Raw genomic sequence first — 22,281 nt, 5'->3', positions numbered from 1 at the left:
TGTGTAAGCGCACACTTTACAATATTTGCAACAAGCCAATTAGCCGAATTATTTCCAGAAAGCAATTCACAAAACAAGTATTACTTCCTTAACAACAACAACAAATACTTTGCTTGTATTTTTTTCGAAAAATCTCGTAGCCATCCAAACGGGAACCCATTTGACACCTCGCTATGTTTCGTAGCACGAACAAAAATCCAATTTTGATTAAAACTTTATAAAGAGGGGAGCGCTCGATTAATTTAACTTTTTTGCGGTGCCTCGGCCTCTGCTCATTCCCGCGTCGGTATTGTCGCGATCAACTCGTGGGAAAATTCTATTTAGAGACAACTTGTGACGTGCTCTTTTATAATCTGCCACGTGATTTAATAAATACAATAAACTTTCTGCACACAAATGCAATTAGACCTTAAAAATCGCATTCTATAGAACTCGACAGACTGTTAACAAACCCGAGGGCTGCCCACATTTCTGTCTGCAAAACATAATTTAATTCGCATAATTGGTTCGTGTGGGCATGTAATCTGCAGTAAGCAGTTGAGCCTCTTCCCATAATGAACCAATTACACATCTTTATGAGTAAACCAATTCTTAGACCTAGGCTGTAGGTTTTATTGCTTTGTTCAAGTTGTTAGACTTTTGGAATTAGAGCGTAGCTTTTGTAGCCAAATACAGGCATATTGAAGCAGTAACACCTGAATAAACATTTCTTTTTGGTATTTTTCCATTACCTTAATAAATTTCTATTTTTTTTTAATTTTTGCCACAAAATATTTAGTTACTATCAACCCATTTACTCCATTAGCACAAAGTGTAAGTGACACGTCCTAACTGATTCGAGATTTGAGTAAACAAAATATACATAAAATTGAATAAATTAGCCTCCATGAAAACGGGGACAAGAGACAAAGGGATAAGTTTGTGCCACTTAAAGTACCAAGTTGTAATGGCACCGCAGTTGTTGATGTATTTTTCTTTGAGAATTTCCCACTTAATATTTTGTTCGTGTCCTTCGAACTAGTGTGTTTGTTGTTTTTATTTGTGTGTTAGTGTGGGGTGAACTGTAGTCATGTAGTGATGGAGTTTATTCAAGAATGACGTTTCTATCGTGTGAAAATTGCAAGAAGATTGAAGTTTTGATTATTCATCAAACATCTTTATAATTTAAGAACATTCTTTATGATGTTACGATATGGGTTAAAAATCAGCAAACACAGTCATAACCAGGGGCAAAAGCTAGTTACTTCCTCGTATATATATCGTTCAATTTCAGTTGAAATGTTAGCTAGACATACGTAGCACACCGCGGTAACTGCACAGTGCGCCCTGACACCAACTTTATCGTCCAACTCCAGCGATCTATAGCCTAACTCACACATGACTTAGATTTCACGTTGCACCCATTTCACTGCGCCCGCTGTTTCCTTGAATATTATGAATGGCTGTTCGCTAGCATTTGTTTTATGCACTTTATGTTTTGACTTTCTGATTTTGTTGACAGTTCATTGGGTTGATATCCTGGAAGTAGTCACTTGGTTAATCGAGATGTATGTATGTATGTATGAGATCTTGATCCATAGATCCACGTCTTATCCTAACATTAAAAAAATAATAATAACATTCGACAAATGAAAATCAATGTAGAAGAAAGAAAATCGTGTTAGTTTACTATAAACAACTATTTAGTTACAGAAAACTAAGGACGGAAGGAAGGAGAATAGGAAATCGTGTCAGCATATTAAATAACAAACTCTAGGCGTTAATATCAAGGGACTCAGATTTCTATCTATTCTCTGATCAGCATAAAAAATGAGATTTATTTATTTATTTTAACTTGATTTACAATCACGAGTGAGCAACGTGATCGCAAGCGGCTCGCGGCCATCTTCCCATGAATTAGTATTCCGGCCTTGTGTACTGACAATAATACAAGCTGTTGATTTGCATCCGTGCCATATTCAAGTAGGTAATTATGCTAATGATTCTCGACCCAAATCAATAAAAAAATTGGTACGTAATTTTTTTTCTTTAATTTTTTTTCGGAATTCCGTAAATGTCATCTAGCCTTATTTAAACTTGTCGCGTATGTTACTGGCGTTAAAACCGTGCTGCACCCTCACACAAACGCAAACACAAAGCATACGCAACGATCACTCATAAATTTCATTCATAAAATTGGATTACTTCGAAAATACCACGACATTACAATGACAAAAAAAGCAGTGCATATTAGTTATTTCCCATTTACTGTAATTCCAATCGATTATTTACGTATTGTATGTCCTCCTCCTGAACTATGGCACAAATGCAAATCAACACCTTGTATAATTTCATAAGTTCCATACTTTCTCTATCGGCTGTTTGTGTTAGTTTATTGGACAAATTCATTTTGTTTCGCGGATTTGTTTTAGATGTTAGACAACGGAATGAAGGACCAGAGTTTCAGATTCCAATTTCCGATTTAAAAGACCAAGTTTTTAAAAATAACGAAACGTCCATCTATAACTTATTAAAAAAAAAAAAAACTTAATTTAAATAGGAAATTAGATATTGTGAATATCGAAACAAAAAGTTTGTATTTAATGTGTACTATTGTATATATTTACTATTTTATTGTTAGTTAATAATTAGAAGCCCTCATAAATTAAACTCATGAAACGAGCTTAAATACACATAGATTCAATGCTCATCATTATAACTGTTACAATTTTAATGATGTAGTGATTACAATTAATTTAGCTGGCAATGCAACGATATTTAGTGTAATTACACAAATATGAGGCAGTTCATTCATTTTGCTGACAGGCCGCTCAAGCGGATGCACCTGTCCGCAAATATAGACTCTAAAAATATGTTTATTTGAGTTGAAAATGCATTAATTGAACCGTATTCAGATTTATTGTATGCGAGGTTTGTTGTGGAAATTGGTTTATAATTTGGAACTACTGTTATGTGTTGTATTTGTTATAATATCGATAATTACTGAATAGTTTGAGCAGCATATTCAGAATTAATACATTTCGTAATCATAAATACATACTCAAATGTTTTGTATTTTTTCAGTAAGTTTACGAATTTCATAATTATACTGCATCCATCAGATGGTGATGAAAATGTTGTGATAACACCTGTATTAAAATGTGACCTAAAATCCCGAACACACACAAAAACTATATTTCAACAACTGTCTATTCAATCAATCTGTTGAGCAGATTAATACCTGCGATAGTCACATAAAACCACAAAGCGGCTTACCTATCAATTAATTTATAAATACAGTAAATTTTCAAATCCCACCGCGCCATCAAAAACCTTTGTGTACGCGTAAAATGTGTCGCCATATTTATTACAATGATCCACAATCAATATCAATGAGCCGGTAATACTGGAAGCGATTTAATTAGCTACGACCGCGACCCGGCGCCACTCGCCATTCATTAATCACTACAGTTATTTGGTAAAAAAACTCGATCAGACTTTTTTTGAGATCTGTACATTTTGAGCGGTCCTATTATTGTCTAGTTGAGGTAAACTGTTTAGCATAAAACTAGAAAGTTAATTATATAAATTGGTGTGATAATGCCTTATCTAGATCTAAGGTCTAATCTATTCCTGCGAGTAATAAGCATAAGCATAAAACTTAACTATGCTAAAGATTTAGCCACAAACTGCTGCCAAGCTTTAAACATCTTTAAAAAATATCGCGGCTTTAAAACCTATTATTATTCTGAGCATAAACATGTCAACTCGCTTTTTTATTTTAAAATTTCAAAGCAATTTCTAGGGGATCAAGTAACAGACTAAAAAAAATTAAAGTCACGGCGCGCTATCTAATATTTAAAGAGCGCTTAAGAAATGAGAAAGCTTACGGCAAGGCTAAACAAAATACAATGAGTAAATTAAAGGACAAAGCCGATAGCTAGATACAATAAATTTTCACAAAATGTTAGGCTTTATTAGCTGATGATAATAAAGGTGATAGAACTGAGAATGAAAATTACATTGTAATAAATTGAAGAAAATATGAACTGTAATGAAAAATAGGACTTTGTCAAATCGTATAATAAGTAGTAAGGTAGCAAATCATTGCAGTAGTAATTAACTATACAATAATTAGCTTAACATAATATTACTAGCTCATTCTAACGTTTTTGTTCCACTCCTAACTAGACGTAACTGGCCAAATCCGGTTCAATCCTGATTATTCTCGATTATTCCGGGAAGAGGCGGTGCGGGTCGCGGGGTCGGCATTATAAACACTGGCTCGACACTAACGCGATTTAAGGCTTCTGTCCTGTTGCCTTCATATGTGGTGTCCATCACGCGCTGAAGCGAAAAGATATACCATAAGCAACATCGAAATAATTACCCGATCCTCTTCCAACCTGCCTAGCCTTTTCCCAGTGATGTTGGTGTCGGCTTCCAAGTCTAACTTTCAAAATAGTCACTCATCTACGGACCGAACACGCCAAGCGTTGCTTAACCTTATGATCGATTGACACGTGGCGCTGATTCTTAGTTACGAATATCTCAATTTCGTGATTCTCACATTGTAGGTATCTATAGACTAAAAATAATATGAAGGGACATTACGGTCCTGATACTTGCCTGTTTTAACTGTTACCTCGTTTTCTTCAAGCTTAATGTATTATGCCGAATTTGACATTAACTTAATGTACATTACAAACAACCTTATTACTTAGTTACAATCACAGAATCGCTCCTCCTTACCCCTTAATCCACATATGAGACCTTAAGCCACGCGACTTAGACGTACTCCCGCTTAATTTCGCGGAATGAGCTCTTAAGCGGGGTCCTTCACTTGTCTGACTGGTCCCCACGTTAGGGCCCCAGACCCTACACTACTACACCTGAAACTTGCCCTGTTTAATATGAGCTATATTTGTTTTATTGTATTGCATTTTACATACTGTGTTGGAATGTATTTCTTGCTGTGAATATCCTTTGTGTGTAAGTAAGTTATTTTAATTTGTCTTATTTACATAGATATTTACAATACATATTTACAATAAATATCAAAGGTAGGTAAGTAAGTTTGCCAACCTTCTGCTCACGTCAATAGTGTCTAATTGTAACTTTAGCTACAGGCTTTCTGCCCATTTTCAGCTAACTATGATAAAATTGAATTATTAAATGCCGAACCTTTGTACATGTAAACTTACATTAAAAAGGGCTAATGGATAGTCGAAAATTATGTCAAATGTCCATGTTCAGCCTACCCCAGTCTCTGTTGGAAGCTCGGTACTCGAAGTTGTTGACTCATATATCTACCTAGGTCAAGTAGTCCAATTAGTTCGTTCAGTTCGGGAAACTACGCAATGTCTTTTCGTCCGACATACCTCAGTGCCTCAAGACGAAAGTCTTCAACCAATGTGTGTTACCAGTGATGACTTACGGCACCGAAACGTGGTCTCTCACTATCGGCCTCATCTCAAAGCTCAAAGTCGCTCAACGAGCTATGGAGAGGGCTATGCTCGGTGTTTCTCTACGTGATCGAATCCGAAACGAGGAGATCCGTAGACGAACCAAAGTCACCGATATAGCCCACTGGATTAGCAAGTTGAAGTGGCAATGGGCAGGCCATATTGCTCGCAGAGCAGATGGCAGATGGGGCCGAAAAGTGCTGGAGTGGAGACCACGGACTAGCAAGCGCAGCGTAGGACGTCGACCAACGAGGTGGACAGACGACCTTATAAAGGTCGCCGGAAGACGCTGGATGCAGGTCGCTTCCAACAGGTATCTGTGGAGATCTAAGGGGGAGGCCTATGTTCAGCAGTGGACGTCCTATGGCTGAGGTGATGATGATGATGAAGATGATGAATGGATTGTCAGGTATTTCCAGTATAACTGAAACGATTCCAGAAAACCTTTCACTTAAAGTTATCTTCATTATCCTTGAGAGCAATGCCAACTATAATACATTATTATCAGACATATACCTACGATCGTATTAAAACACAATTCACAATTTTGATTAAGGTAAACGGGTCCTTAATCGATTCTCCAAAGGTCCAATATTACAATATTAGAATTGATTAACGAGCTGGCTGCTAATTAAACTGTAACTTAGTAAGGTATTAAAGCTATTTGAGCTAAGTACGTCTTTGCCAGTCGAATCTCGATATTATGGCAGTAAGTGACTTAGTATCTTTGTAGATTAGATCATAAGGATAGGTTACAAAGTGTTTCACTGTTTGTGTACTTGTAGGTGCGTACATGCTCAACTAGCATCTACATCTGCATTCCGAGAGAAAGAAAATACATACATATACTCGCGTATATAAAATACATAATATCTACGCATACACACTGCTTGACGCACCTGTATCAAAAGTAATATATATTGCTATGACCATTTTACACCCCAAATCGGCAACATCAATTTCGTAATACATACTTACACTATACCTACACCAAAGTTAGGAACTTTAAACTTAACTTGGAACATAATATAATTTTAATAGATACAATATAAAATGCATCCATGTTCGTGTCCCGCGTACGGTGTGAGCTATGCGAGCCACGCGCTAGATATTAAGTGTAGGGACGCGACCGCATAGCGCCTGTCTTAGCCCAACTGTTAGAACCTCCTGTAATACAGTACATCGATATTTATAACTGAGTAGAACATTGCTTCAAGTAGGGATACATTTAATAAATATTTAAAAGCAAAACGTAAAGAAAAAGGTCAAGACGTAGCTTGCAAATTAAATTTTATAAAATTTGCCATCTTCAAAGCAAAACACGGCGACAAATCTAATTGAAACAAGATCTTATATTTCCATAAATACCAATTACATTATGCGGCGATTATAATATCAAGTTCTTTTGAACAGATCAAAAGAAGCCAACTATGTAGATATTTATTTGAAAGTCAGATAGAATTACGAAAGCGCTGTCCAAAATCGTTATTTAAAACGTCTGAAGTAGATTCAGCCTTTGTTTAAAGGTAAGACGATATTCAAATCGTTTCGAATCGAGAAAAAAAACAAAGATAATTGATAAAATAAGCAACAGTCATTTACTGAAGGGATTTCGCCGATACACATTTTGAATCGCAAATGGTCCTAATGGATTCTGAAAAATTCAGTCGTCATCGTAAAGTAAAAATTAAGTTGTTTTTTAGTAAGGTAGTCACGTAGCATTTGATTGTCTTCTGTTTGAGGCGAGTCACACGCCGTGACGTGATGTCGGCCATTTTGTTCGGATTACAGGACCGTTGGAAATCCGAGCGATTTGATTTATGTCCAATAGGATCAGCGCTAAAGGTTAGGACAACGGGATTATTTTTAGTGTAGGTAACGATTGATGTAGGCACGTCGTGTCGCCGATCGAAAAACTTGTGATTTATGTGAGATGTTATCTTTGTGACGAATGGAAAGCATTTCACAATCCATTGATTTTCTTGCCTGCATAAACGAACATTTTCGTATTTTAATCTACGTCATCTTTTTCGACTAATTAAGGACCGCAGCTGGACATTTCAAAATCTTAATAACTTTTATAATTACCGGTTGAGGATAATTGATGTATGCTAATCAGGGTTTGGGTACATTTGGCTACCATCAGACAGCGACACGTTAGGTACTTCGTGTGTGATTTTTTATCCCTGTTTACCATCGCGAATCAAAGCCACAAAAACGCGAGTAATGTAACAGTGCAAGACACTGCTCGCGACACAATAACCTATTTCTCTTTGACTGTAATGAGCGTCGGAGTAAAGGCAGACGCCATTGTAATGTGTACTTCCTACTATTTGTAAGTAGATAGTGCAGTATAGTTATAGGTTTGGGGGTTCATTTATTAAAGACTAAATGGCTATAAAGATTTGGTAATTAATTAAGATATTTTTTTACAAGGTCTTGGGAGAAACTTTTGGAACTAAACTTATTTAATTCGTCAAAGTAAATGAAACTTGCGATCGTGTAATCGTACCAATGAATAAATTTTGATTTTGATTCGCTATCGTAACTCACTTTCATGCAGAATCCTATTTTTATATTTCTAGGAACACCACATAAAATAAATGTAGGTAAACCTGATAAACTATGACCTACACACAGCCTTATCTAGCCCTTTCAATTTCATCAAAAATATTGGTGACACTATTTTATGTAGCTCAGAATAGAGGCGAATGACAAAACCTAATCCATCACAGAATATATTTGACAAAAATACTGCCTAAATATTTCCACGTGTACAGCTTTCAGTATATTTACATAGTGATTACTTTGATCTGGTTTCTGAGATACGTTTACAAAGTTGTTCGTTTTATTTGATTTTGTGTAGCATCTGAGTTCTCGCCGACTCCTGTCAAGGCTTTTGCGAGATATAAGAGAAATATAGGTTGACATGTACAACGTGTAAGTTTGTTTGTGTATATTATTGTAATGGTACTGTTTGTTAAGTGATTACGTGTAGCAGTTGGGGATGCTTGTGATGTTTTATAGTGATCTAAATCGAGAGAAACAAATAGGTACATAGTATTTTGTTTATTGAGTTGTAGTGTTACTACTGGGTTGCGTCAAGGAGAGTAATAGTAGGAAGTGTTTATTAGTAGTGGATGGTTTTATTGGCTGCTTTTATATTCGGCATATCAATGACACTAGACAGAGTAAACAAATCTCTCTCGTGTAATGTTTATGTTTCTACCATTAAAGAAAAGCACTTTTAAAAGATTCAGATGACCTATAATATTTTAACGCCAGTTACTGAAGTATAAAGTTCGAATTACATATTTATCACTTCGCCAGTCTCAATCAACGTCAGCTGTCTTGCAAATAAAGACAAATGTCACCCGCATCCACAATTTGTGAACAAGTTTGTGCCGAAGCCGATGAAAAACATCAGGAAAGTACTCGTAATATCTGTTATAATTCAATTCAATAATTGTTTGATCTCGCCGAGGGCATTAATCAATTTCTAGTACAATTCCACAGTTAACTTTGGAGCCATTTGCAAATTTAATTCTGGGGAGTGTCAAAGATTAAGATGCAGATAGGCTACACGAATATCTTACAGAAGTTTGCTGTGATTATGCCTAAGTTTTGTAAAAGGAGGTTGAAAATGTTTGCTCATAAAAAGATTGTCCGTTCATGACCTCAACCTTAATTTATTTGCTATGCCTCAAAATAGTCAATTTCCATGGCGATCATTTTGAATCGAAATTCCGAGTTGTTTCTACCAAAGAAGGCACTTTCCGACCAATTTTGTTGATAGACATTACGAGTTATTGAAATGGCGTGATGGTATTACTAAACAAAGACTAGCTATGAAACACACACGATAATCGGCTGTCGAGCTCACAGCTCCAGTGGCGCAATTGGTTAGCGCACGGTACTTATAAGCAGTATGTCGTGTGAGGAATGCCGGGGTTGCGAGTTCGAGCCTCGCCTGGAGCATATTTTTTCTTACTTATAGTCCATCTGTAAAGGTATTTTTAGTTATGGTATAAGCAGTTTAGATGTAGGCATAGTATTGGACTTAAATATTCTAGAGTTCTTTATCAGATCTCTGGTACTTTCAATGTCTTAAGCGAGAAATCTAATTAAAATCGCGAGTTATTTGATCCGATTTTTTCACCCACAATTTTTTTACGAATAATTTAGTCCCCAATATCAAAGGCGTATCCTGTCTTCTAAATCCTTAGCACAGTTTTAGTCTATGGCCCTTACCTCGGATGTTTCTTTCAGACTCTCCGCAATAATCAGATTTCACTTAAATTATAACTGTTTCAATGATTTATCGGTAAAACTTGGCCGTGAAATACAGGTTTTCTTTTTCTGTTATTTGAATATCAATCGAGTTTAGAGTTTGACCTCCTTGATACTGACAATTTGCGTAATTGTTCCACTTTGAGAGAATAATTTCATAAGAAATGGTGGATTTTGGATTCAAATGATTTCTTTTATATTGTGAAAATCTTACGTGTTATGTTTCGTTTCATTTTATATTTGGCAGAATAGTATTAGTCATAGATTCCTTTGAAAAACGCTAATTTACTTTGTTACAACCTAATCTGTTTCATCTATTCTTTTTGTCCCAATTTTACTTAGTTTTGTTTCGTTCGTAGATTTCTAGAGATCGAATGAGATAAGTTGTATCACAAAGGACTGAAAAAGTCAAACAAAGATATCTAAGTTGCATTATAAGCAGCAAGGAACTACGGAATAGTGTCACTTAACTTGCTATCCTATGTTAATACAATGCTAATACGGAGATATAAATGGCAGACTATCGATATCTGATTATGAGGTATCGAGTACGATGAAGTAGGTTCATGTAGCTTCAGTTAATTGAAACACATTGTGACTAATAGTGTTATGGTAATAGAATCGCATTAGTAACTGGTTGTTCCCCACGGCTTTACCGTGGCATGTTCAAGCAAAATTCGTACCTAAAGAGGCATAGTTTTAATTGATTGTTTCTTTTTCAGGTGTCTGGCTGGAGGTGTAAAAATATAAGTCATCTGGTTCTTAAGTTTTACTTTGACTGGTTGTCACAATCGGCAGCGACATCAATGTCCCCCACATTGGTGTGTTGTTGGTAAACAGTGTTGCAAACTTTTGTCCTGAAACATCACCTTATAAGCACATTGAATGACGTAATGTTAAAATATGGATAGTTGATTTATATTAGATACTTTTTAACATTGATAGGTACTCAGGTATTTTAAACCAAGATTACGGCCGCGACAAACCGTAATCTCTAATCTAAAATTATAACCATTAATTATAAATAAAATTAAACAATCAACAATGTTGATACTTTAGACGTTCCGCTATAATTAATAACGCTCAGGTGAGCAACCAATGGACATTTTCATTTACGTTGTCGGCCAAAGATAAATATTTGTGATATTAACAACGGAGACTCTGATTAACGATGCCGCATTGCCGGGTAGTGCTGCGAACCAGCCTGTCGAATATTACTAACTAGTTTATGATACTATATTGTAGCTAGAATATTCTTTATAATGTACCGGTTATTTAGGTCATAAGTAAGGCTCTTTGTCTGAATTTATTAATAACTGGTAGCACAGACATAACCGCTTTCATAATGGATGCAAAACAGTGTTAAAAATTTCCTCAATGTCCAGAGGTTAACTTGGATTATGAACAGTATTGAAACCAAATAGTGGACTGTGAAAATGTACTGTAAAATCTGAGATTATTCAGCTGATCTGTTTATGGCTTTGGCTTTCAGTTCTACATAAAACTCCATGCACATGTTCATAATTTTCTCCTTTGTAAAGCAAAACGCTAAGCTTGCGCCGCCAGCATTGTACATTTTTTATAACTTCTCCGCGTTTTAGTTTGCACCGAACAATATGTAGCTGATCAATTATAGGTGGCAACACTGGTGGCCGGTTGTCAAAAATATGTGTCCTAGATTTTATTTTAAAATTAAATAGTCTTAGTGAGTTAATTATTGTAAATGACCTTAGAATCAGTAAATTAAGTGATTAGATATATGGACAAATGTTTGTGAGTGATTTCGTTGCGAGACAACGATAGAAATCCATCGGAAAGAAACTGGCTGTCATCCCAACGGACGGATTTGAAAGTGTTCGAGACGAACATAAAACCCGGGGAGTATTTGCTTATTCTCTATTTATTAGATACCCAGTCCCCTCATTTAACAATTTTTTTCTATGCGCTGTACATATATTACTTACATGTTAAATAACCACATCTTTTTCAAGCTGCGTCTAAATATGCCCCATCAATTAAAAGTTTAAATGTCTCCTACATAACGAGATCAGCTGATTTGTGTGGTCATTGTAAGATCGTATTTCAAATCTTGAACCCTTCATTAACTTCTTATCAACAATTTATTACAAATTAAATTTTGTGAAGAAATACTTTAAAAATACTTCACTTTTCAAATGATACATTAGGAAAAAATATACCCTCAACAACTTTTTATTAATAATTTTGCTGTTGTTTTGTTGCTATACCTAATAGGTACATAATTTAGGTACTTAAAACTTGATCAAACAATACAGAATACTCTTTTCCTTTTAATTAGCTTTAGAATCTTCAACTCTGTATTAATGTTAATTACATTTCTCCAATCCTTTGTTTATAAACTTTACTTCTGACTTTCTTTTCTTTTTCTTCCTTCACTTAGCTGTCTCTTCTCACATTCCAGGGTGCCTCAGGGTTAGCTATTCATCATGGTTACCCGTAGAGCTGCATTTGAGGAAAAGTTGAGGGCTACGTTGAAAGAATTGGAAACTAGCAAAAACCTGTGTAAACAGCTGCTACAAGAACGGGATGATAGCGAGGTAGAAGTTAAGGTTATTGTAGACAAGAACACTGAACTTAAGAACCAGTTGGCTGAATTACATATAGAACATATGGATTTACTCGACCAAAATCAACACCTAAATCAACTTGTGTCAAACATGCAAGAGTGCAGCGACACACATGAACTGGCATTAAGAAGGATCTCTGAGCTGGAACATGAGCTAAGCAGAGCCCACAACACCATCACACAGTTGGAGTCTGCAAAGTCCAGTGAACGGTCTGCGAACACCTGCAGCCTGTATGATGAGCTTGTTGGTAGTGCGTCCGGTTCTTGTAATCAGCCAATGATAACAATTGACTTGACCAATGAGACTTTAGTACAGAATAAAATTACAAGTAATACACACAACAAAATTAAAAAATATTTAAAAATTAATAAAGTTGTCAAAAGACTTAAGAAAACTTTAAGAAAGTACACAGTTTTTAAATCGAATAACATATTAAGAAGAAAAAACATTAATTTAATTAAAGATTTAAATAATTGTGAACATCAATTGGACATTAGTAGGACAAGGTATGATAGTGACATCCAACGTTTACAAGCTGAACTTTGTATTAAAGAAAATACCATTAGGGACATTTTCCAAAAGTATGAAGATTCACAGCAGGACCTAACAAAGCGTTTGCAGGAGGCCTGTGAGCTGGTAGACTTAGTCATACAAAATGCAGAGAAGTATGACTTGCTTACAAATAACATCTCGTGTAACTGTTCATGCCTCCCAACATCTGAGGCCCACCGTGTAACACCCACACAAGTGCCACAGTGTGTGTCACCCTCACAGGAGCCCCAGTCTGTCACAACCCTGGCCACTCAATTTGAAGAATGTTCAGACAAGGTTACGAGTGTGAGTAATAGTAAAATAACATATATTTTTTCAGATAAGTTTGGTCAAGGCATTGGTAGTATTTTCAATCAGTGTTCGCAGCAATATGTTTTAAATCACTGTGTACCTGGTGCCAGTTTTAGTCACTTAGTTCAAAACATTAAGTTGTCTAAGCTTATCCCAGGTTCAACTGTTATATTAATTTATGGTGATAGCTTGGCAGTAAGTAGAAAAGAGTTATTAGATTATGTAAATCTAATAATAAATTTAAATGACATTAAATTCATATTATGTGCTCTGCCATATTCTTATAACTTTTCCGTTGATCAAAGTAGGCACATATTTGATTTGAACATGTTCCTTTATAATAGGACTTGTCAACTTGTTAATGCCATTCTTTATTTTGACATAAATGAGTATATTTTTGATTTTAAATTGACAGAGTACTCAATGTATTTACCAGCTAGGTGTAGGAGACATATTGCTAATATTTTAGCATATAGTATACAAACTGACACAGGTACGTCTGATGTATCTTCGGATATTGTTAGTAGTAATACTAACATAATTATTGATTCGCCCAGTAGTTTAAACTATTAGGCGCGACAAAGGATGGGCCGCATTTATTGAATGTTGTACATCAAAATATGCAGGGCTTGTCTGGCAAAGAATTAGAATTAAGTTTATTTTTGGAAAACCATAATGTTCATGTTCTATGTTTAACTGAACATTGGTTAAAAGAACATCAAGTTTCATTTATTAATAATAGTAATTTCACTGTGCAAAGTGCGTTTGTAAGAAAGAATGCTATACGAGGCGGATCTTTGGTTTTGGTTTCAAATATGTTAAAATGTAAACAACGCCCTGATTTAGATAGTCTTTCTATCGAGCGCACCATTGAGCTGTCTTGCGTGGAACTTGAGCGTTATATTATTGTTTGCGTTTACCGGCCCCCCTTAGGTGACTTTAACAATTTCGAATCAATCATTGAAGATTTACTTAATAAATTAAAATCAAGCACCAAAGGTAAAATTATATGTGGAGATTTTAATGTTAACATTTTGGAGGATTCACCTTTAACTATAAGACTATTAAACTTATTTAAGTCTTTTAACTTAGTAAATATATTCTTTGAACCAACCAGAATTACGGCCACTACTTCTACCTGTCTGGATAACATATTTAGTGACACTGAGGCCTCCAACAACTTAGTCATCAACCATCTTACGTCTGACCACTGTGGACAAAAAGTTAGTTTTCCCATGTTAGTTCACACTGAGCCACTTAAAATAGAATGCAGACCCTATTCAGTTAGTCGTTGTGTTAGATTTAAAAGTAATGTTACAAAAAATCTTGAACCTTCTATTCTTGCTAATGACGATCCTAACACCAATTATACATCTCTCTTTGGTGTCATACAGAATGAGTTCAATTCTTCATTTAAGACCAAAACCTTAAATATTAAAGGTACCTCGGCCAAATTCAACCAATGGGCCACTCCAGGTATTTATATAAGTAGAGCGAGACTATATGAGTTATACGGTATGAAAACTTGTCAATTTGACGATAACTTTGTAAACTATGTTAGACAATATTCCAAAATATTTAAAAAGGTCTGTAATTTTGCAAAATCAAAATTTTTAAGTGATTCTATTAAAAACTCCTCAAATAAAATTAAAACAACCTGGAGAATTATAAATAATGAAACTGGCAAGTCAGTGAACCAGAACAACAAGTTAGAGATTAAACTGGACGACAAACTTGTTAGTAATGCGGCTGATGTAGCCAAAGCTTTTAATGAGTTCTTTGCGGATATACCTGTAACCACGACTCGCTCCTTAAATTCATCTTCAACTGACGCTGAACAGCTTATGCGTGCTAGTGTGCCTCAATGTGATTCTTTGTTTAGTTTTGAGCACGTTACTCCAATGGATGTAATTAATGTTTTTAAAACTCTTAAATTAAAAAATACGGGTGATTTTTGGGACATTTCCATCAAACTATTAGGTAATATAATCGACGTCATTGCTCCTTACCTTGCTATCATATTCAACAAGTGCATTGACACTGGTGTTTTTCCTGACCTCATGAAACACAGTAAAGTCATACCTCTATTTAAATCAGGCAATAAGTCAGACATTAGTAATTTTAGACCTATTTCTATCTTGCCTGCCTTTAGTAAAATTTTCGAAAAGTTAATACTCAAGCAGTTACTACGATATTTCAATTTAAATAGCCTCCTTCATACAGAACAATATGGCTTTACCAAAGGTCGTTCTACCACAGATGCTGGTGTTGCACTTCTAAAACATATTTATAACGCATGGGAAAATTCTCAAAATGCTATTGGAGTCTTTTGCGACCTTTCCAAAGCTTTTGATTGCGTCCATCATGATACACTTTTACGCAAATTACGGTTTTACGGAGTCCAAAACGGAGCTCTCAGCATAATAGAATCGTATTTACAACATAGATTGCAATGTGTAGATGTAAATGGTTCTAAATCATCAGGCCTTCCAGTTCAGCTAGGCGTGCCGCAAGGCTCTATATTAGGTCCATTCTTATTCTTAGTATACATCAATGATCTGCCTTACCACCTCAATAATATCTGCGACGTTGTATTATTTGCAGATGATACGTCTCTCATTTTCAAAGTTGACAGAAATAGAGAGCAATTTGAAGAGGTAAACAGTGCACTCTCATTAGTTACGCACTGGTTTACCACAAACAATTTAGTACTTAATGCTAAAAAAACAAAATGCATTAAGTTCACTTTGCCTAATGTAAAAAACCTAGGTCCTAATGTTATCCTAAACAACGAGGTTCTTCAAACCGTTGCATCTACCGTGTTTCTGGGTATAACAGTAGATACAAAACTTCAATGGGGTTCACATATTTCTAGCCTCGCGGGAAGGCTTAGTTCTGCCGCCTACGCCGTTAGGAAAGTCAGACAGTTCACGGACGTCGACACAGCTCGATTGGTGTATTTCAGTAATTTTCACAGCGTTATGTCCTACGGTATTCTGTTGTGGGGCAAAGCCGCTGATATAGAGAATATATTTATTCTACAAAAACGTGCTATACGTGCGATATACCAATTAGGTACCAGAACTTCCCTCAGAGAGCTGTTTAAAGAAATTGGTATTCTTACTGTGGCATCACAATTCATCTTTGCCAATATACTGTATATTAGACAGAACTTACATTTATATACCAAAAAAAGTGAAGTCCATAGCATTAATACAAGAAATAAGCATAAACTGTGTGTACCCTTTCACCGGCTTCATAAAGTGCATGGTTCATTTCTGGGTCTAGGTATTCGTTTCTATAATAAACTTCCTCTGTCTTTATTAGAACAGCCGTTTAATAAATTCAAAGAACAAATTAAGGCTATTCTTATTCAGAAGGCATATTATACAATTAACGATTATTTGAATGACAAAAATAGTTGGCCGCCATGTTGAACGCAAGACAGCTATATTATAATTGTCTTTTTTTTGTGAATGACATCCTAATTTTACAATTTTATATTTTTATTATTGACATTACTTGGTTTTACATTATTGACAGGATACATTTACTGTATTTATTATATTTTATTTTAATCATCTATTTATATTATTTTTTTTCCTTTGGATTATAGTAAATAAGGACCACTACTTAGCGATAATTGATCCTGATATTGAGTTGTGTAGCAGTGAGTACGTCATGCTCCCTTAGACGGCACTGCTTGCGGTAGCGTCGGCGGTCGGGTTGCCTCCCTCCCTCAAAGATGTGCGAGGGGGGCGATGGCTGATCCTCGCGTTATGCTCGTGAACGGGTGCTGCTTGTGGTGCCAGGTCGTCTTACTGACTATACTATAAGTAGTATTATATAATTTTGTAAACTCTTTTCTTATACTTCTTTTTTTCTTGCTGAGCGGTCCAATTTACTAGATTCATTACTTACCTATGTATGTTGTACATGACATAAGGTTGCAATAGAATATCACATGAAGGTGGGCACTCCCTCATAAACTATTATAAATATTGGAGGCTATACAATTTTTTTTTTTTCACATCATATTTATTCAATGCTTGAGTTAGACAAGTTACGTAGGGTGAGTGCTAGCTAGCATGTGGTGGATTGTATAAATCATTTTTAAATGTAATTTTATTTTATGACAATATTGCGTATTGCATACTGCAATATACTCAATGTACTTTGTTGAAAGGTTCTTTTAACCTACAGACAGACATGTGTTGCTGGGGAGTTTGTTGCGCCACTTCTTCTTCCCAGCAAAAACACATAGGAAGTGGTGAAGGGTGGGCGTTTTGGGGACTGTCTTATGTAATTTTTTTCTGACGTTCGAAAAGTGCTGTTTTGCAGCCAAGTTTGAATAAATAAGTTTTGATTTTGATTTTGATTTTGAACTATTTTATTTTTTTCGACCAGATCGCAACCCGTTAAAAAGATAGTGCTGCGTAAAATATCGATATCACACACGTACATCACTAAGCCGAGTGTCACAGTACTGAAATTGAATTTACAAAATGAAAACCGTTAACTTATCGACTTTTGTGAATAAGAATTTGATGAATGGATCCTGCAATGCTGTATAATTATGATTGAGCCTTTAAAAGGAAAGATAAATTGATCCGTTTCAGCGGACGCCAAGATTCTGAATTCATTTACATTTTATTTGGATTACGAGGGTTTTGAAGTTGTACACTTGCTTGAAGCTCAGGGGAATCTGATTATAGCTGTACAACCGACCCCAGTAGCCGACACTCGTAATCATGTGAATATATTCCCGTTGAGACTACAGTATTTATCGATGTAAGGAATTTTCTTAAGAACTTCACTTTGATTTCGTTATTGCTTTTTCAAAACTAGGGGACTCTATAAATGGACTTTTTGTAATAAGAAAGTAAGAATTTCAAAGCCAGATAATAATAGTGTTACAATTTAAGTTACTAAAATTCCATACTATTTTAAGCTTATGAAAAAACTACGCGCCTAGTAATATCTTTAAAATGTTTTCCATCTCTGACCTTCTTCTAACGACCCTAAGTTCAGTGACCTAAGGTTCATAAAACCACTTGAAACATATTCTAACTAGCCTCTTTAAAGTCTGCCCAAAACTCAGTTTAATTTCATTCTGATGAAGTAATAAGGAGAGTACTTAACATAGATTGAAAGTTTTCAGATAAATAATGTCGGCTTGGAGCCATTAAACCGAGTCGTTCGGTGGTATTTTAATTTAAAGCCCATAACATCTTTATACCTTGTTTTATGGGGTTCCGAACGGTAGTCATCTCGATTAACCATATAACTTGTTAGTCATAGTTGTGATTAGTTTAGCTTCCTTGCATAAGACAGTACTTGAGTGATTAGATTTTAACCAATCAAATGGCTTCTGATTTGATCTTGTATAAGGTGCTCGAATATGCTTGAGTTATACCCATTTAAAAAGCACCTAGGTATCAGTTACTCTTAATGATGGAATGTCATCTTTAATTATGATTCACTATTATTTGTCAATTAATAGCTATTTTAGATAGAAGCCTGTGAATACGCCATTTAAACCATACCACGGTGGTTGAAAGCTCTCTTTGACGCTGCATTGTATCGGCGATTCCCTTGAATGCAGTTCAGTTGAATCGCACTAATGTATGCGATACATTCCTCAATGCAGCCTGTCAGCGGGGACTGGTCATCTCTTGATGGGCAAGCTAAATTACCTAAGTGTTGATTACTGAACACGACGTTCTACAACTACGATCTTGTAAGATCTAAATCTCAGAGGCTGCTAAAAACTCATTTAATATGTCAAACTGTAATAATAAAAAAAATCGTCCCATATTTCTATTATTGTTATGATAATAAGCAAGATTTTACAAAATAATTTCTTGTAAGGTTTCAGTCTAAGAGAACAGGGACCTTTTGAATATTTTGTTTTAGACCGAGCGTTGACCGAAAACTCCTTGATAAATACAGAAGTGCCTCTTCGGTCTAATTTGTACACATAAGCTGTTGGTGTTCCTTTCTTAAATAAATAAATAAATAAAAAAATTTAATTATCTATTTGAATAAGTTACTTTGTCCCTTAAAATAATTTACAAAAGGCCACAAAAGGCTATTATTATTTTCAGCCACTCGACAACAAATATTTTGAGATAAGGTTTTGCTATCAATTTTCTTATTCTGTATTCTTACGTAGGTGTCATCTCACTATTGCCTTTTTCGATCCCAGACAACCTAAAAACCTTCAAAACAAAAACTAGGTTAACTAAATAAAATAAGAATGTTATCTGGCAAAGAAATCAAAATTCATACAGTTTGAAGACATTCAAAGATCGGAATATATTTCTTACACCTGTTTTTCGTTCAAGTATCTCTGTTTAACTATAATAAGTTTTTATTGATCGTAAAATATTATTTTACGAGTTCCTTTAGTACTTTATCCGTTTCTGTTTTGAGTGTTTCCTTAATTCCCTCGTAGATGACGGTACGAGAAAAAAGTTTAAGAAATTTTGTATAGAATTTCTTTTCTCGTTGCTTTTTACTTTCTAGTACCTATACCTATTGTCTTCCAAAATCAAATATCTTTCAAAATTCTGGGTATTATTACCAATATGGTATTTTCGTGCATGCTTCAGGCATTAGGAAATGCTGCATTGAGCTTGATTGCCGGGTCGTTAATAATTTTCTTGATTCTTTATTCCCATATTTCTCAGTGGCTCAAGTAGTTTGCCAGGGTTTTTAAATCATGACAGTCGATATTAAGATAACTAGAGTAATGTATTTTCATTTAGGAATACAAACTCTAGAGCTATAAGCACAGATGTCCATGATTCTCCCACAAATTATCCTTTCAGTCCACACAAAATGTTCTCCCGAAACCCAAAGCATACAATAAAGCCTCTATTATTATATTCAATAATGACTTAACATTAGGCGTATTCCCAGCTCCCAGCTCCCAGTACAATCGAGGTGCCGTCAAAAGCCACGTAATTTGTACGCAGTTAATTATTCACCCGCATGCAGGCACCTTTGTTATTCAAATTAAGATGCTCTCTGCAAGTCCCATGTAACGATCCTGCTGCGAATATGCCTTATGTGGGCTAGTTAGTGCCTTTAATTCTGTCATGTCATACGAATTGTGGGGAATCCCGTTTTGTGTAGTGCGAGCTGTGTGCTTGGATTTTAATTTCAGTTTATAATGATAATATGGAAGTCTGGTAGTCAAACCGTTTCAATATGCACTTTTTCACATTTCGCCCTTACGTAGGTCTCTATACATTGTAGGATCTACTATACATTGTTTTTAAACCGGTAATAGTCGAAGCAGATCCTAAACACATTACCATAAACCTTTCATTCTAAACCCATCAAACTAAATTTCTGTTTAGCAGTCCTTAATTAAGACACACGCCAAACACCCTCTACGAACTTCGACACAACACAGTGATTTCCCCGTGCAAACGGTATAACGTTCTAATCAAGTTTTACATTGAGTCCGATGCGCATCATGTGAGTCAAACAACCCAGTGGATGGGCGACAATCGGCACAAATTAGGCCCCCATCCACAGCGACTTAAATAACGCGCAAACGAACCTGACCAGCCATTGTCTGGTGCCATCAGCACAATTGCGCTAATTTTCCATCTCCACTGGTTTCCAATAACTGGGCTGATTTGTTGTTTTTGTGAACGTGTGTCTGGATTGAATTTCAATTGTATGCTTATGTTTTTGATATTGGTTTTTGTGCATTGTCTAATGCAGGCGGTCTCTTGCAGGTTTGAAGCAATAGTGAGTTTCTTCTTCGAATGATGATTAATTTTGATATAATGCATCCTTTCTTTTTTATCTTTGTACATGTAGTGACAAACTAAAAACATTGCATACTTACCAAGAAAGTTGATGCTACCAGTGGGATTGGGTTGTAGTGGTCATTAAAGTAGTCGCTCCATATAAATATAGTACTCTGCTGCATCCGAACAGATTGGAAGTCAGCCCCTACATAGTTTGGAAAAATAACTTAATTTTATCATACGAACTATTTCAGATACTAAACCTTAATTTCGCAACACAAAGCAATGGAATGGAAATGATCAGAAAAGTCAACAGTTCAGACCGCATGAGTACAATGCGGCGATGCAACGCCAAAGTTCCAATGCAAACTTGTGCGATCGTGCACCACAATTGCATCGCTATGCAGGGTTAGGGCGAGGGTACAACCATCTTTGGATAGAACTATGAATTGCTATATGAAGGACTGAAGTTCGAGATGAGAAAGAGATGAGAAAGAGGTCTGTGTTCTTTTGGAAGTAGCGAAAAGGCAAGGTAATTAAGTTTATCATTAATGATTTACCTCCCCACTCAGAGATATTTAATGATTACTTAAGTCACTACTTAGTGACGGAATGTCATACAAATCCTTCATTAAGGAATGGCTTAAGTAACCATGCACCGTCTTACCACAAAACTTTTAATGGTCAGTTTAATATTTGTCTAAAAAAAAATCAGATTATGACGTTGACATATGGTTCATTTTGCTGCCACAATTTTTTTAGACAAGTGTAAAACAGATGTTTAAGTTTTTGTAGTAAGGCCATAAATGTCTCTGAGTGGGGAGGTTAGAGGTATCTCTAAAGTTATCATTTATACGACTGTGTGATGACTGCTCTGTAACACTACTTATATTTAGGATAGAATTAAAATAAAAATTAAACAGGTAAATAGGAAAATATTTAATCTTTCCAATAACTGAGGCTTCACAGAATTTCACTTCATTATTTGCCAACTCTACTTAGAAATAGAGCAAAGGGTTTTAAATGAATTCCGGTAAAGGAGCCACAGTTCGCAACAAACTAAAAGTATGTCCACGTAGGTGCAGTAATAATGTTAGCATATCAGGAGTTCTCGTTAGAGCATTGCATGCGCCGGCTAACTTTACTTACTGCGACAACCGTACTAAGAAACTGTGGATGTGGTCATTTCGAATTACATAAAACTGGTATATTAAAAAATAGTAAGAACTGTAGTGGTAATGTGATAATCGCACAGGTCGATCAGGATTGATCATAAGGTTAAGCAACGCTTGGCGCTGTCGATGAGTTTTGAAATCAGGAACCCTGACA

At 35.5% G+C, this 22,281-nt stretch overlaps 1 protein-coding gene and 1 non-coding gene across 2 annotated transcripts; both read left to right on the top strand.

The window, feature by feature from the left end:
* The first annotated feature begins 9,328 nt into the window (after positions 1-9,328).
* On the top strand, positions 9,329-9,422 carry Trnai-uau. The gene is made up of 2 exons: positions 9,329-9,366; positions 9,387-9,422. It is a non-coding gene; the product is annotated as a tRNA-Ile (tRNA).
* A 1,956-nt stretch (positions 9,423-11,378) lies between these two features.
* LOC124636998 (uncharacterized protein MG397 homolog) lies at positions 11,379-17,211 on the top strand. The gene is made up of 2 exons (XM_047173298.1): positions 11,379-13,177; positions 16,800-17,211. The coding sequence occupies exons 1-2, from the start codon at positions 12,200-12,202 to the stop codon at positions 16,800-16,802; spliced, it is 981 nt and encodes a 326-aa protein (XP_047029254.1). The 5' UTR covers positions 11,379-12,199; the 3' UTR covers positions 16,803-17,211.
* Positions 17,212-22,281: the final 5,070 nt, after the last annotated feature.

The sequence above is a fragment of the Helicoverpa zea genome, chromosome 15, assembly GCF_022581195.2.
Source record: "Helicoverpa zea isolate HzStark_Cry1AcR chromosome 15, ilHelZeax1.1, whole genome shotgun sequence".
In the NCBI taxonomy this organism is placed as follows: domain Eukaryota; kingdom Metazoa; phylum Arthropoda; class Insecta; order Lepidoptera; family Noctuidae; genus Helicoverpa; species Helicoverpa zea.
This window is presented reverse-complemented; position numbering and strand designations above follow the sequence as displayed.